The sequence below is a fragment of the Mustela putorius genome, unplaced genomic scaffold (genome assembly GCF_011764305.1).
Source record: "Mustela putorius furo isolate JIRA1106 unplaced genomic scaffold, ASM1176430v1.1 tig00003909_pilon_pilon_pilon, whole genome shotgun sequence".
In the NCBI taxonomy this organism is placed as follows: domain Eukaryota; kingdom Metazoa; phylum Chordata; class Mammalia; order Carnivora; family Mustelidae; genus Mustela; species Mustela putorius.
The window spans coordinates 14706717-14723743 of record NW_025422057.1 but is presented as its reverse complement, the minus strand read 5'-3'; the positions used below and the strand labels follow the sequence as shown (position 1 = coordinate 14723743).

Here is a 17027-nt window from a genome sequence, read left to right as displayed (position 1 = left end):
AGGGATTTAACAGTATCAGATGTTTTGAAGAAGATAGAGAAATGGACACTTGGGTAACAATACAGTTATTTCTAGGGGATAAGGACCAATTATTAGCACTCTCCTCTCTATTTGAATTCTAAGCAAATGTGAGCTGAACAATTAAATAGCAAACCTAATGAGTTTGAAAAATATAACTTCAAATTTAGTCACTTGCCATGGATACTAGACTAGGGCATGGTTTACCTCATGGAGATCTTCCCAGATAAGAAATTATGAGATAAAGGAGCAGAGTATAATTCACATCATCTGAACATACCCCCATTCATCAATAGAATAAATCACTCCACCTGCTATGGTCAACCTTGGGAGTGGTTATACACCCTGGGGAATAAACCAGCAATTTGTCAGGATAGCTCTGTACCCACCTTCAGGAGGAAGGATGCCAATTCCTATCACTGACTCTCTGGGTATTCTCCTGGCACCCATGGTGGTCAGTTTTGATTTCATATCCAGAAAGCTCTGAAATGGGTTGGAACAGTACATATATCAAGCTCATGTAGTACATAAATCAGCTCCCATGATACTCCTGGTAATTTATCTGCAATGTATTCTCAAATTATTTCTCACTAGTTATATGACCACACTAAATAACTTATTAAGTACTAAATGCTGAATTAAATGATAATTGCATTAAATACTAAAATGCATAAAGTTAGATCAATATTAAAATTTCAACAAGGAAGAAATGCCCTAAATTGAAGAGTCACCTGCCCTTTATCAAATTTCAAGGGGAAATTATTAAAGCTTAAAAGATTTTGATTTCAAGTTAAAATCATAGGTAAAGTCCAAAGTAAAATTATTTTGCCTTTGTGAGTTAAAAATTCCTCACATAAATTCCAAAAACTATCCTTCAATATTACTTATTCTATTTAGTCCTTGCCAGAACCATTCTCCATTCACATGTAGAGTTGGGATTGTCTCTTACCAAGATGCATGAAAATTTCCTTTCAGTTGTATTAGTTCAGTAGCAAGTGTTTCATAGGCCTTATTTTTAAAGAATACAAATACTTACTAACTCACAGAACATTTTCACAGCACTGGCCCCACAATTACCAAAGTTAGAAAATAGGCCAATATTTAGCCTCTACTGGAATTATCTCAAGCAAAATTGTGTTTCCCAGGGATGCTCAGATGGCTCAGTCAGTAAAGCGTCTGCCTTCAGCTTAGGTCATGATCTTAGGGTCCTCAGATCAAGTCCCACATTGGGCTCCCTGCTCTGCGGAGAGCCTGCTCCTCCCTCTGCCTGCTGCTCTTCCTGTTTGTGCTCTCTCTCTCTCTCTCTCAATCTCTCTGTTAAATAAGTAAATAAAATCTTATAAAAGAAATTGTGTTGCCCAAACTTACGTCTTAGTGTTGTCAAAAATCATAGCAAAGACTCAGTGGTATCTGAATTAAAAGGGTCTCTGCAAGTTAAGTGTGAGAAATTTCTAAGCAAAATATTAATGTTGGTCTTAGGCTTACTTATCCCTTAGACAGTTCTTGCAAAGTTTAGAAATTTGTAATGGTATCAGCCACGAGCACCATATTCAAATGCCTTTTTTCCCCACACTGTCTATTCAAAAACCTCTTTGTTTCTGTTTACCTCAATAATAAGTTGAGAATGCCTGTTCTGGCAGGTAGCCCCCATGAACGAGCATGTCCTTTCTAGTTCCCTGCAGCTGTTGCCACAGCACATCATTATGGCATTGCTCCTGAGGAAAGCTTGGTCTCTCAGATTTTATTAGAGACAATCTGAGACCATGTGGTGAAGAGTGACCTTGAGCTTGTATTTATACCACATGATTCCAAGATGCATCCGTAGGTTCTTCCTTGGTCCTAAATTAATTCTTTAATTCAACAAATATTTAGTAACCATCTGCAATATACCAAGTACTTTTTGACACTGAAATTTTAACATGGACAATGGGACCCACTCCTCATATGAAATGTATACAAAGTATAAAAATTAGGATTCAACAACATATGACCCAAAAAGCTTTACTTTAGGGAAAGATCTAGGGAGGCTATGTTTTGGATAAATTTTTACAGTGGGAAGAGGATGATTTCACACAGTCTGAAAATAAAAGAGAGTGTATACCAGCTGTGGAACTTCTCGGGTATCAAATAGCTATTTTCTCCCAGGGTGGATATTTGAATATGGCCCATGAAAATAAACCAGATATTTCTAAATCCATACACTTCATCTGTTCTATCTTTTGACGTCACTATAAGGAGGGAACTCTATAACATAAAAAGCAAAAGTCATTCTCTTGGTGGCTTTTATGATTTACCTTGTGTTGCTAGAAAGTAAGGCAATTCTCTGTTCTGATAGTTCTCTTTGTCATCCAATCTTACCAACCTGGTCAGAGAGTGAAGCAGAGGCTCAACACAAATGATAATATGGGGATAACTGTTCATTATGTTAACTGAGGGTTCAAAATATCAAAGACAATTCTGCACTCAAGGGAAAATAGGATAAAAATAATAACAACACTAACACATGAGAAATTAAACACAATGTAAAGTTCTAGATTTAGATTTAAAAACTCAGTTGTAGAAGTTTTAAGTTGGAACACTTGTTTTGATCAAAGTTCACGTGAGAAAGACCTGGAATTGTTGATTGGGTCCAACAGTACAGTTGTTCTAAAAATTAAAAACAAAAACAAAAACAAAAAACTATTTTAAAGCACATGTAAATATGGAATACATTAAGAGAAATACTTCTACCATATTCTACACTAGTCAGATCACATCTAAAATATGCGTTCATTTTACATTTAAGAGGAACATTGAAAAACAAAATGCTGAAAACCATGTTAAATGAGAAAGAGTTTTGTGCTTTTTATGAGACTATGAGTAAACTCCTTGAGGACAGGACTATATTACATATGTCTAAAGTGGCAGTGTCTGGCCTTCTTCCCAGAACATTGAAGTATTCCGTAAATGTTTGTGCATGAATAATGAATGCAAAATTTAAGATATGGGAATTGTTTAATTTGAACATATAAGAAATTTCAAATAATAAATATTTGAAGGAATTTTAAGGAGATTAAAAATATTCTATTTAACTTTAATGATCCAAAAAGATCCCAAGAATATAAATTTTTGTTCAGTATAATGAATTCTAACTGTAGTATAAACCTTTTGGGGGAAAAATACTGCCTTCATAAAAAGCAATTTTTTTGCTAGAGATAAGTGAGGATGCTAGATAACCATTTGTCAAAAATTTCAGAGCACTTGGGAACATTGGACTAGGTAATCTCTAGGATTCCTTCCAATTCCGAGAATGAGTTATTTCAAGGAGTCTGCGATGACCACTGATTTTTCTTACAGTTTGATTTTTATGGTATAAAATACCATTCTGAGTACATAAGAAAGGCAACTTATATCAGTCGTAATTTGTGCTGCATCTAACTGTCCTTCACATTTAAAAATCCAAGTGATTGAAATTAGTTTTAAAAATATTTATATCCTATCTCCTTGCACAAAAGATTAAAAACAAATAACTGCTTATTAATCTATCATATTGATTCTTCCATGAACAAAGTAGGTATCTTTCAATAGGCTATAGAAAATCGTAATTAACAGATGTCTTATTTCACAAAGAAACATTTTACAGAAAAACCATTTTTTTTTTTTTTTATACAGATTAGTTTCTCAATATTGAACCGAAAATGGCTCCATTCGCTAATAGCAAAATAATCACATTTTCCTTAAAGGAAAAAAAAAAACATTTTAATAATATCGATTAAGAGGAAAATGCCAGTGTTTGAGTCACTTATGTCTCCAGGAAGATTTAAGTACTTCTTCAAGAACTTTAAAATTATTGTCACAAACTACTTAAATGTCTGACATGAACCTTTTATACAGTAAATGTAAAAGCTAACTGGATTATGTTGCATTTAGAATTTCTTAACCTAGACGCTAGCATATTGTGGTTCAAAAATGAATCTTGAGCTTCGTATTGATTCCCAGAATCATGGAGAGAAAAAAGTACTTCTTTAGTAAATTAATTCTTGAGAGGGGGGAAACGCGACTGAAGGATTGATCTGAGCTTTATTGTAAGAAGAGCCTCCAGTCATAAATTACCAGCACACAGGCAGGAGTCGATGTGTCGTTTCTATTGTAATCAGCTGCTTTTATATTTCCACTTGTCAAGGTTGACTTGATCATATTGTGCACGTCTTGGATGTCAAAGGCATTCATTTGCTCTTCTTGAAAGCAGGACAAGTATTTCTCAGACAACTTAGACCTCTAACTTGAGGAAGTAATGTATTCTGCAGTATGAGTGTGAGGGTGTTCTATGAGGGGGGAACATTTTTTTTTCTAGCACATGTTTCAAAATTTGAAGTTATCCAGTTCCCATTTTCACTCTTTGAGGAGTAATATGTATTAAATATCCATTCTGGGGATCTAGCTTTTAAATGACCTTTTCAGTACTCATCCTTTTGCTCATTTTGATTTGCTCAGATAAATTACAACCACCTGGCCTTTTGTATTAAAGAAGGTTACATACAAAATTGACCTTTTGATACTTATTGGGAGATCTAAGTTCATTGTATTTGAGATTAACTGCTGTTACTGTTTTCTTGGTTATGTCTTAAATAACTTTATACGAGGATGGTAAAGCTCGTTTTTTTTTTTGTTTGTTTATTTTGTTTTGCCCATTTGTTTCGAGCTATTTCTAACACCATAGGGATAGACTCTAAACAATAAAAAAGAAAATATGTTTGAAAAAATAATAAATATGACTTCTTTAGATCATATAATGTCTGATGATTTATATATATTATTTCAATTTCTCTTAACCTTGATAAAGCCAAAATTATCTTTTGACCATTCTGCTCCTTGCCACATTGCTTAATAAGACTCAGCCTTCCATCTGTTTCTTGAGTACTTTAAGGTCAGACTTGCCTCCAGAACCTTCCAGTTGCTGTTCCCTCTGCCTGAAATGATCTTTTCTAGCTTCCCTTGTTCCATTCACCTAATATTCTACTTCTTCCCCTGCATTTTCTTGGCCTCTGTTTGGTTAGGGTGGGCATGTGACTATTTATGGGCCATAAGGTATGTCGCTTCTGGTTTGAGGCACTGGAAAGTCCATATAGGATCCACTAGCTTTCTGCCTTTATACTCAAGGAATCCTTGGGTTGAGATGCAGAACCTCAAGACTGAAGCAGTCTGTATTACTGGTTTACCAGATAGGAAGTTATTTACATCTGTAGAAGATTTTGTGTGAGCAAGAAATAGACTTTTCTATTTTAAACTACTGAGCTTTTGGGTATGCATGCATATCCCGAGTTTCAAGGTTTTAGGTTAAATGACATTTCTTAGGACACCTTCTGTCATCATCCTACCTAAAGCACTTTCTCCTTCTGCTAGCTCTTTCTCCCAATCATTATATGTTTTCTGCAGTGGTTTTCTGGTAATATTTTATTTAAGTATATGTTGAACAAACAAGACTTCTGTATGCCGTTAGTAATGATTTTTAAGTGTCTAGAGTAATCTTTAAATTGGCAATCAGCACTTTATTTTTGACTTTTTGTTTTAATGTCAAGAAGTGCAAACAAACCAAAATAAAATACCACCTTGCAAAGGTCCATTGTATTTCCTATTGATCACCAGAAAGGATGGTCTCATATCAAGCAATAGCTGAGTTCTTAACTTTTCTACAGAAATCCATTCTGTATGAAATGATTCCTTTCATTCAGAAGTGAGGTCATCTTTGGCAAAGTCTAAATCAACGATGCCTATCTTTGTCACAAAGAAAGGACTAAGAACCCAAATTTCAGAATTTCCTGAAGTGACCTTCAAAATTCTACAATATTTTTACATGTCTTAAAGTTTTTGCCCACTAAGAAATAGGTAAGTCTGGGGCACCTGGGTGGCTTAAAGTCTCTGCCTTCGGCTCAGGTCATGAGCCCAGAGTCCGAGGATCGAGCCCCGCATCGGGCTCTCTGCTCGGCAGGGAGCCTGCTTCCTCCTTTCTCTCTGCCTGTCTCTCTGCCTACTTGTGATCTCTGTCAAATAAATAAATAAAATCTTAAAAAAAAAAAAAAAGAAATAGGTAAGTCTTTGTTACTTTCAAATCCAGCCTGCATAAGTATTTCATCCAACATCAGAGTATTGTCTTTCTCTAGTCTCCTGGTAGATGGTCTAGAAGAGTCCTGATAGGGTGTTTTTTTTTTTTTTTTAATATCATGTAAAAGCTTACTGAATTTAGAATCCAAAGAGTCACCTTTTATATATGTAGGAGCTGAGTGATTTAGTGCAGCAGTGTGGTGAGTGGCTGATGGAGGCTAGTAGGACTGAGGAAGCAGGTATTGGTGGTAGCCCTGCCCCCTCCCCAGACCCTTCTGCAAGTCAGGAAGGACACAGCCTTTGGCCATAGTGGAGAAGTGGGCAGCAGCGATTCCCCCCCACCCCAGGGGGCGGGGAGCACGTATCCCATGCACCCCAGAGGTAAAAGTTCTTTTTCAATGAATGGATGTTCACAGCCAAACTTATTCACTAAGTAGATGAAGATATGAATGAACTCTCTATCAAATGGTTCTAAGAATGGCCTTTTACAAAGGAAGGAGGGAAGGAAGGAAGGAGGAGAAGGAGGGAAAAGAACAAAAGGGGAATGGAGGGGAGAGAAAGGGAAGGGAAGAAAGAAAAAAAAATCTGCTCAGAATTTTAGTTTAAACTCTTTAAGATTCATCTTTTGGATGCCAAATAAAAAAGAATTTCAGAGGGGCGCCTGGGTGGCTCAGTGGGTTAAGCTGCTGCCTTCGGCTCAGGTCATGATCTCAGGGTCCTGGGATCGAGCCCCGCATCGGGCTCTCTGCTCAGCAGGGAGCCTGCTTCTCTCTCTCTCTCTCTGCCTGCCTCTCTGCCTACTTGTGATCTGTCAAATAAATAAATAAAATCTTAAAAAAAAAAAAAAAAGAATTTCAGAATCTCCTTTTGTTCCTTAATTAAATTTCTTGATAAGGCAGGAGACTTTACTGAGAATTATTTTCTTATTGCTGATGCATGAAGAGATGACATATAGTCATACTTCTTTTTCCATTGGTAAATTAAATAAAATATGTTGCTAAATATAAGATAAAAAGAAATATATAAAGGCATATCATCTGCATTATCAAAGTGTTGCATGGGAAATCAACTATCTATTATTAAGATACAAATTATTTTCTTTTGAAAGAATTCACAAGATGGAATTCTTCATTGATGCAGGCAACAGGCACACACAGTTGATGGAAACCAGGAATTGGCTATGCTGGGACATGTTAGTATTTCACTTAGACAACAGAGAAATGCTGAAGCTACCAATTCTATCCTAACTTACTTCAATATGTTAAAAGGAATGTTAGCAAAGATTAGCAGTTTCTGGAGTGGATATGATAATTTGATAGAAATATTATTTCACTTTTCTTTGTTTTCTCCACACCAACATGAACTTGATCTTTCCAAACAGAATGGTTCTCTCACGGTTTATCCAATGATACAGAGCTTAACTGATTTGATGAACAACCTTGTGGGTGCTTTAAGAAATAGCTTTTGTAGTAAGAAAAAAATCCCAAACTTTGGTTTGGTCTAACCCTTTCAGATTAAAGGGCTAGATCCTTTGGTCTAAACCCTTGCAGATTAAACCATACAGACTTACAGTGATTGATACAGAGAGACTGTTGTCAGGTGCTGTTTCCATTTTCTTGGCTTCAGACTGCAACTGGGAAGAATTGTGCCATGTAAGAAGTACTATTTTGGCTCCTATGCATGACCATGAATACATAAGGATAAGGAAGATCTGTCATACTTTCTTTGACATTGCCTAAATTAACCTAAACAAAGACAGTCCATACTTAACTGCCCTACTTATAAAAGTGAGATATATTTTCTTTAACTCCTGTCAGTAGAGAGCTTTTAAGACCTTATTATAGGCAAATGATGGTGATACTATCAGGCCATACAGTTTGTGTCACTCTGCTCCTGATAGTATGGGCAATTTTTAGAGTTCCATGAGAATTATACTACATGGAAGCTATTTAAAATCAGAAAGGGGGCACCTGGGTGGCTCAGTCGGTTAAGCGCCTGACTCTTGATTTCAGTACAGGTCATGATCTCAGGGTTCTGAGATCAAAACCTGTGTTGGGCTCTGTGCTGGGTGTGGAGGACTGCTTAAGATTCTCTCTCTCTGCCCCTTCCCCCCTCAAAAAACAAAACAAAATAAAGTAAGTATATTCCATCTAGAATATAGGTGATGTTGTACATACAACCTCATAAACATCAAAGTTTAAGAACCACTAGCTTGTCATCAACAAGCTAGAGGAAAAAATAAAAGGAAACTTTATAAATAGATGTTTAGTCCTTTGAACCCATTCTGCTTTTAAGATATATTTCAAGTTCTTTTTTTTTTTTTCTTATCCAACGAATAGGGATGTATAGAGAATCCTAAAGTAGTCTTACTTGCTTTCATTATTCATTCTATTTTATTTTTAAGCATTAATATCTGTTGAGAAATTTGTCTGTTGAAAGAATTTAAGAAAATAGTAGAGTTACATTCTGGTTCTAGATGAGGGGCAATTAGCTTCTGAAGACAGTAGTAAGTTAAATTATTGAATCCATTGAAATTGCAAAGAAAAAAATTTTTTTTTGAAAAAAAAATTTTTAAGTAAACAACTATTTCAAGAGTAACATAGTCCCAATAGGTCAAAGATTGCAGAAGTCTAGAAAAAGGTAATTAAAGTAACCTGAATAAGAATGTTAAGCCCGGCCACTCCCATAAAATGCTAATACTAGTTTCAAACCAGAAGACTGGGAAGCGAAACATTCCCGCTATTCTGAATAAGAATTTGAGACTTGCACCTTGCAGATTTAGTTGTCTGAAATGCTAGAAATCATACTCTCCTAATTTAAGGATACAAAAATTTATTGCCACTTCTTTTTACTTCCTTGCACCATCCTAATACCAAAATAACAAAATTAATTGTTCACCTCCATTGCTTTATGTTAGCTGTATTTGTGTCAAACACAGCTATTGATACTATACAACAGAAATACTCTTTTTCATAAAATGTTGCTTAATCTCTTATTGAAGCACTTTGTTCATTTTGGTATGGAAGTTCAAGAGTAATGACTAAATCATCTTGATTGCACCCTCCATGCCTTTCTAAAATCTTGGGAGTGTAATTGCTATTAAAAATACAAATACATTATAATGACTTTATGGCAGTTTTTTTTTTCCAAAATTTTTGCAGTATTACAATAAGGTAAATGAAAAGCAACATGAAACCTGCCATTGATTTGTTGGGTCCACAAAATTGCCCCATTCAAATATATATATATATATATATATATATATATATATATATATATCTGTTTAGTTTGGAGGATAAAACTTCTAGAATATGAGGGACACAAACTTTTTTTTTGGGGGGGACACATACTTTTAAAGGTTTAATCATAATTAAAATTAGTTTTATCATAACTTGCTTTCACTCACATTTGGATGATATAGATTTTTATACTTTAAGTCATTCATTAATTGTTCATTCATCAAATGATTGCCAACTAGCACTGTGAGTAATAAAAAACAAATAAAAACAGATCTTTTCCTTAAGGAAGATTTCAGAAAAGTCTAAAGATATTAGAAGATAGTACCATACTAATGTAGTAAATAATTTATAAGTGAAATGATTACTTCAAACTTGGGGTGAAGTTGAAGCACCTTTGGAAGTGGGGGAGGAGGATGAATAGGACCTAGACATAGAATGTCTATGAGACATGAAGGAGACATGAAGACAACTGGGGACAGTTAGTTACTGTTCTGTTGTGTGATTTTTAAGGATTATTTTCGTAAAATCTGTTAGAGAGTTGTATGCCTTTTGTTGGAAAGGTGGTTAGTATGAACTATGAAGAATGATACAGTATTTGAAATTGTTGTATTGAGTAGAAAAATTATCATATACATTTGATAGAATCAATGATTATTCCTGGTTGCCACATTTAAGCCAGGATTTTCATATTATTTTTAATTTCATGGTTTGTTTTGTAAGACATTTTGAATAATAAAATAGTTATTATAGACAACAAACATGACACTAAGAACATCTTTTTAATTTTTAAATTTTCTTCACCACAGTGTTTATGGCAGCATGATTATAATCTATTGTATTATGGTCAATTTGTTCTTTTGGCTTTATCTTTATGCTGAATAATTGGCAATAGCAGATTAGTTATAAAACAGATCATCTGTTTTATGGCTCTTATTGCTGTACAAAATGTTAAAATTCATTTTATATAAAAATCACAATCACAAAATTAATTTAATTTCAAAAGTTCTTAAGAAAATATTCTATATTTCCTCCCAATTTGTAGGTTGAAGTTTTATCATTCTTAGTCACAAATAGCAAAAAGCAGTTCCAAGTCTAAATTCATTTTACCACAATTATGACATTTAACAACTGTGTCATAAATTTGCAACATTGTTAAAAGGGAGAGTAGTGGAGCAAAATGTGTCACTAGTGCTGAAGAAAATGGACCTCTGGTAATTAGTGTGCCACCTTCAAAGACAAAATTAGTGCTTGAAATTTAACATAATAATTGTACCAATGAACAGTTACCGAGTGCTCACAATGTTCCAGTCTCTGTGTTGAGCTGTTCAAGGGAATTTCTTCTTCAGTGCCTTATCCCTTCTGATATTACTGTTATTCCCATTTTTGTGGAGAGAAATAATAAGTATTAGAAAGGTCTGAGTAATTTGGCTACGGCCCAAGAGTTTGTGGATGGAGAAGCTGGGATTCAAAACGAATCCTCTGAGATATAGTTGTAGGTGTAGACACTGTTAATATCCCAACTATTCCAATGAGAAAAATTGAGGTTTAGAGAGCTCTAAATAATTTGGTTAAGCTCAAACAGCTAATAAGTGAAGAAAAAAAAAATGGTGTTCAGACACAGGACCTCTTCACTCCAAAGTCTGACTATATGGCCTGTCAGATAAACTTTGACAATATTGAAGTCACCAGCATGTCATTTACATCCTATTTGTTCTGACACAGAGGGGACTAAATTCAGGAAGGAATGCATACAGACATTACCTGGCAAGAGGGGACACAATTGGTAAGGATATGGCTCAACGCCAGAAATTAGTAGCAAAGAGAATCTCACTTTATTCCACTTCATTATTTTAGGGCCATCATATCAAAGCAAAAGTGTTTCAGGAGAAAGTGACATACCTTTTCTGAGTTTCAGCCAAAATATTTGCATTAGTTTTCTAAAGTAAGAAAGTCAGTGTTCAGCCAGTCCTCAAACTAGTTCTCTACTAAGTGGCCCAGAGTTAATTTGTCTGGCTAATTCCCGATTTGTATCTTTTAAAGTACACTATCTTGTGCCCTAATTATTTTTATATTACCATGTCTTTTTTTATGTATTACAGCGTTATGGTCTTGGGCAAGAATAGTGTTTTTCTTGATTTTGCAAACAGTATTGTAGGAAGCATTCGATTCTTTTTTTTTTCTGCTTAACTATTATTATTTATTCATATACTATACTTTATTTTTTTAATATAATTTTTTATTTTTTATAAACATATATTTTTATCCCCAGGGGTACAGGTCTGTGAATCACCAGGTTTACACACTTAACAGCACTCACCAAAGCACATACCCTCCCCAATGTCCATAATCCCACCCCCTTCTCCCAAACCCCCTCCCCCCAGCAACCCTCAGTTTGTTTTGTGAGATTAAAAGTCACTTATGGTTTGTCTCCCTCCCAATCTCATCTTGTTTCATTGAAAAAAAAAAAAAAAAGAATAAGAAGGGTAAATAAGAGTGAGGCAAATTCAATCAGGTCAGCTTGAAATCTTTAGGTGGTCTTTGAATTTGTTGAAAAGAAAAAGAATTCTGTTGCTACAAGAGTAGCGTTTAAAGTATAGTATATGCTTCTCGTACCCACTTAAGCCCCCATGTTGCAAAGAAGATGGGATTGGGAGGGAGACAAACCATAAGTGACTCTTAATCTCACAAAACAAACTGAGGGTTGCTGGGGGGAGGGGGTTTGGGAGAAGGGGGTGGGATTATGGACATTGGGGAGGGTATGTGCTTTGGTGAGTGCTGTGAAGTGTGTAAACCTGGTGATTCACAGACCTGTACCCCTGGGGATAAAAATATATGTTTATAAAAAATAAAAAATTAAAAAAAAAAAAAGAAGCATTCGATTCTTAAAAAATGATGGAAATTCAAACCTCAGAGGACAGATTAGAATCTTTAAAAATACCTTTGTATTCTACAAATCTTTTTTTAAATGAACAAAAGTATTAGATAGTCATTGATTTTTCTTTATTATGAGTAGTGAGGTTCACAATAATATATTATAGTCCAGAGAAATATATTCTTTGTCAAAGATAGCGAATTTGGAATATTTATAGACTTACATTACAATTTGTGGTATGGAGTATTCATGCACTATATTTTGTAGACCTTTTACTTTTAGATCTAGGGAGAAGGTAAGGTAAGGAAACAGAGCTGTTCATTTTGTTAAAAGTCTCTTAACTATAGAAAAGTAACTGAGGGTTTCTGGAGGGGAAGTGGGTGTGGGGGATGGTCTAAATCAGTGATGGGGAAGGAGGACTTGTGATGAACACTGGATATTATATCCAAGAGGTGAATCACTAAATTCTACTCCTGAAACCAATGCTACACTATATGTTAACCAATTTGGATTTAAATAAAAATGTGGAAGGAAAAAAATCTCTCAATTATATGAGATGTCATTTGTAATATGAGGAGAACTAGTATAAATGAAGAAAAAACAATTTTTTGAGAGAGGGAGAGAGAAAGGGGTTGGGAGGGTCCGAGGGAGAGGGAGAGAGAGAATCTTAAGCAGGCTCCACACCTAGCATGGAGCCCAATGCTGGGCTCAATCTCACAACCTTCAGATCATGACTTGAGCTGAAATCAAGAGTTAGACTCTTAACCAACTGGGTCATCAAGGCACCCCCACATGAAGAAACTTTTTAATACAAATGTTAGAAAATTGTGTTTAAACCCAAATTAAAATTTACAATTTTCTCATGGGAATTTGTACATTACCATAGGAAAGATAGTTTGTATATTTGTGTATGTGTTTGTGTGTCTGTGTCTATATCTATGTGTGCGTCTGTATGTACATTTTTATCTGAAAGACAAAGAGCATTGTGTCTTCTACACTTGATATCCCTTGACATCTGAAGTAATGTTACATTTGCATTTGTATAAACAGAATGTTCAGATCTATTGACCACTCCTAAGGCACAAACAAGATTCTATTTTCTAGCAGCTGTATTTTTAATAATGTAATTTTGAGGTTATATTAAGTGAATAATTTGGTGGTTAATATCATTCACTTTTTCCTTTGAATATGTTTTTAGTGTGTCTTCATTGCTTTTAAATATACATATAATTTAGGAACTTAAACTATTACTCAATAATAAGTGTGTTATTTCTATCCATCCATATTGGCTTGTGGATGTTCTCTTTTTAATAATGACAAAGCAAGGCCTTAAATTATATTTTAGACGCTCATTTCATGAACACTGTCACTGCTGTGTTACAAGTGTTAAAACAAAAATGTTAAATAATAAACTGCCATCAGGTGTTGGCTTTTGTTCCTTCATCAACTGAAAGCGAATTTTATGAATGATGCATCACGACGCGACATACATTTACATTCAAATACCAGTTGTTGACGTTTTAAGTTAATGCCAGTGAATCTTTAAAAATCTCTGTGAATAATGAAGCTATTCATTGTGTTCAAGGATTTTGCCTTTTTCAATGATAGGATTTTCTTCTCATTTGAAAGAGTATTTAATTGCATCGCTCATCCACTTTTAATATTTAATAATAATTTTATTAGCTGTGTAGAATGAGAAGGGCAAGATTTGCAATATCTCCTGCTGGTCATCAATTTTTTCTTATCATGACTTAATGAATATTATAATTACAAGGAAAGGCAGAAATATAAATTAGGTTGGTAGTTGGCTGGGACTTGCTAGTTTATTGCTTTTAGCTTGGGCAAAGCCCAGAGTAGACATAAGGAAAAAGAAACAAATATCTGGGGGTGCTTCAGAAGACCTGACACAAAATTTTTGTAACCTACTAATCATTGCTTGTTTTAAATAATGAACACAGACGGTTTGAATCAAGTTACAAACACTGTCAGTAACAATTCCTGCTGGTTCCACAGCAGTTGACAGACTCTTGATGACTTCCAAAACTTAGTCTTGGCAGGTGTATGTTTCTTTAATCTCTATTAATGCCTTTTGAAACTTTTTAAAAAAGATTTATTTATTTGTTTGTTTGTTTGTTTATTTGACGGACAGAGATCACAAGCAGGCAGGAAGGCAGGCAGAGAGAGAGGAGGAGGCTGGCTCCCTGCTGAGCAAAGAGCCCAACACAGGGCTCGATCCCACGACCTTGGGATCAAGACCTGAGCTGAAGGCAGAGGCCCTAACCCATGGAGCCACCTAGGTGCCCCCTTTTGAAAACTGTTATTATCTTTTTCTTAAACACATTTACTGGTATTTACCTTCAGCTGAGATAAAAGCTGCATTATTTTGAGTGGGAAGACTTGGCATATCCATCATCATAGCAGGGCCTTTTACTGAACTAGCCCTCCCATCTTGGGTTTTCAGAATGCTTTTGAATACATTTCATTAGGTCTGTGGGATAGAAGTCAGGGGAAAAGTTCTTTACAGTCATCATGCGTTCAAAGCCTCTATGGATTAATGACCCAGGCCATGGGGAAAAAACAATTTTTATGTTAGTGATCTAGGTATAGATGTGTGTGTCAGATGATTCCTAAGTTTTGAGTACCATTTGTTCAAAATGGAAACCGATCTTGTTGAATTTCCTGTTTTTAAACCTATTTTAAACAAATCATTTTTAACCCCCTGCAGCAATTGCTTCGAGAACGACAGCAGATGGCCAGCCGTCCCTTTGCTTCTGTTGATGTTGCACTGGAAGTAGGAGCCGAGCAAGCAGAGTTTCTGCGAGGGCCATTAGAGGTAGGAACTGTGGTACTGAGAGGGGACCGCTGTGATTTGCATACTTATATTGCTTCTCTAATTTGCATCTGCTTGTACAGCCAAATAGAGTCTGATTATGTAGAGTTGACAAGATTCAGCTACATTTGTGATGCCACTTCCAAGGCACATAGTTTTAATAGTATGACATGAGCTGTAACAAAAGCCACTGGAGAGTCTATTAGTCTAGGCAAGAGTGACAGACTGCTCACTGGCAGCCTGGAGCTGACAGGTAGGAGCTGAAGGAATTTAAGATACAGGTATGATGGAAGAAACAAAGCACCTCTATTTAGTCCTTGGAGTGCCCAACACCTTTTAGTTCCCAATTCACATTTATCTTTATTAACAAAGTTGACTACAACAGGTAGGTGGAAATGAGTTGCATTTTAATCACATAGTTGCATTTTTGAATGTTGAGAATTATAGAATATTGTGAATATTTTCATTTGTGGTAATGGCTGTATTAGTATAATCTTTTTATTGCACATGCAGAAATAGAGTATAGTGAAGGAGAAATCATTATGTGCAAGTAAATGTTGTACTGGTCTCCTGCAATAATGCCTGGAATGGTTTCTGAAAATAAGAACACACCGAGAGGAAAAATCCACAGATTGTGATTAATGACTAATCAAAGCATTTTGAGGCATAGTAATTTAGTTATATGCTTATTATTTTTTATTTCTATTTCACAGATGGTAAGACGTTTAAGTAGGAAGATTAAGAAACACTATAGAATTGAAAATTGTTTTCCCTTTTTAAAAAATATCCTTATATGACTAATTTCATGTTGCTATTTTCAAATCTTGCTTTTCTTCAAGGAAAGCAAGGAATATAAAAATAGACTCCTCCAAAAACCTAGGTACAAATAGAATTGATTCTGTCTCTAGCACTTTAGTTATTTGGGGGAAAAAAAAATTAAACAACTGAATCAGGCCTTGCAAATGCTATCCAAAGAGCCAGTTTCTAGAGGACATTTCTCTGTGAATTTTTGTGTACTTGATTTATTATTCTAGATCACAGATTGCCATGGAAGCTCAGATCATTAGGAAATTAGTAGGTATATTTTCCATTACTTGGGGAGAAGTTAGATGAGAGAAGATTAAATGGAAGTTACAGGAAGTGCTCTGATTTCATGTTGGCCTCACCTCACTTTAGTACAAAATCTTTAACAAATAGGAAACCTGCACTGTTTGAATCCTACTTCTTTTTCTCCTCATCTGTTAAAAACATTGTCCAACACTGCGAAAACACAGTCACAGGAGAGAAACGGATGTAAAGAATACAGACAGAGTCCACAGAAGAAAGGGACCAATCAAAGAACTAGAAAACTCACAAACGTAAGGAGCAAATGTAATTCCCGTACATATGTACCTCCCTGGTGTGTTAGCTGCTGCTCACTAGTGCTCAAGAGTGTATCGTTAGGTGTGTGTGTTCCTAATCTTTCCATTTCTTTGTTTTATTTCTTCCAGATTTTGTTTCCTTATCATTGTCATTTTTAACATTAAATTTTATTATATAGAATTTAAAGATTTCTGCCTCTACTTATAGTTCGTGTTTGCCTGCTAGTCCTTTTATTCCTTTACTTCCAACTTCTCTGTATCCTTTTGTTTCCTACTTATCCCTTGTAGAGGTGACTATTCACTTTATCCTGCCATCCTATAGTCCATCTTTTGATTAACTGCCTGAATCTATTTACGTTGACAATAATTACTATACTCCCAAGGATGATTTTAGCTGCTCCGTTGTGTGTGCAGGTGTGTGTACATGTGTGTGCTGTTCTTATTGTTACTACCCTTCTGTTTTGTTCTTTTTCCCTATTGCTCTTGGATAAATTGATGTCCTTCTAATAAACAGTGTTACATATTCTATTTCTCTGTTTCTGATGGTTACACATTACATACCAAGATTCATAGTGATGGTTCTTTTCCCTATCACCATCTAAGCTTATTAATACATATTTCACCCT

General features: G+C 35.2%; 1 protein-coding gene across 1 annotated transcript in view; it reads left to right on the top strand.

Moving 5' to 3' along the window:
- Window positions 1-17027, top strand: part of ATRNL1 (attractin like 1) — an 815348-nt gene that overhangs the window by 554877 nt on the left and 243444 nt on the right. The window contains exon 27 of the mRNA XM_013055772.2: window positions 14936-15043. Coding sequence (XP_012911226.2) covers window positions 14936-15043 — 108 coding nt within the window. The remainder of the gene's footprint in view (window positions 1-14935; window positions 15044-17027) is intronic.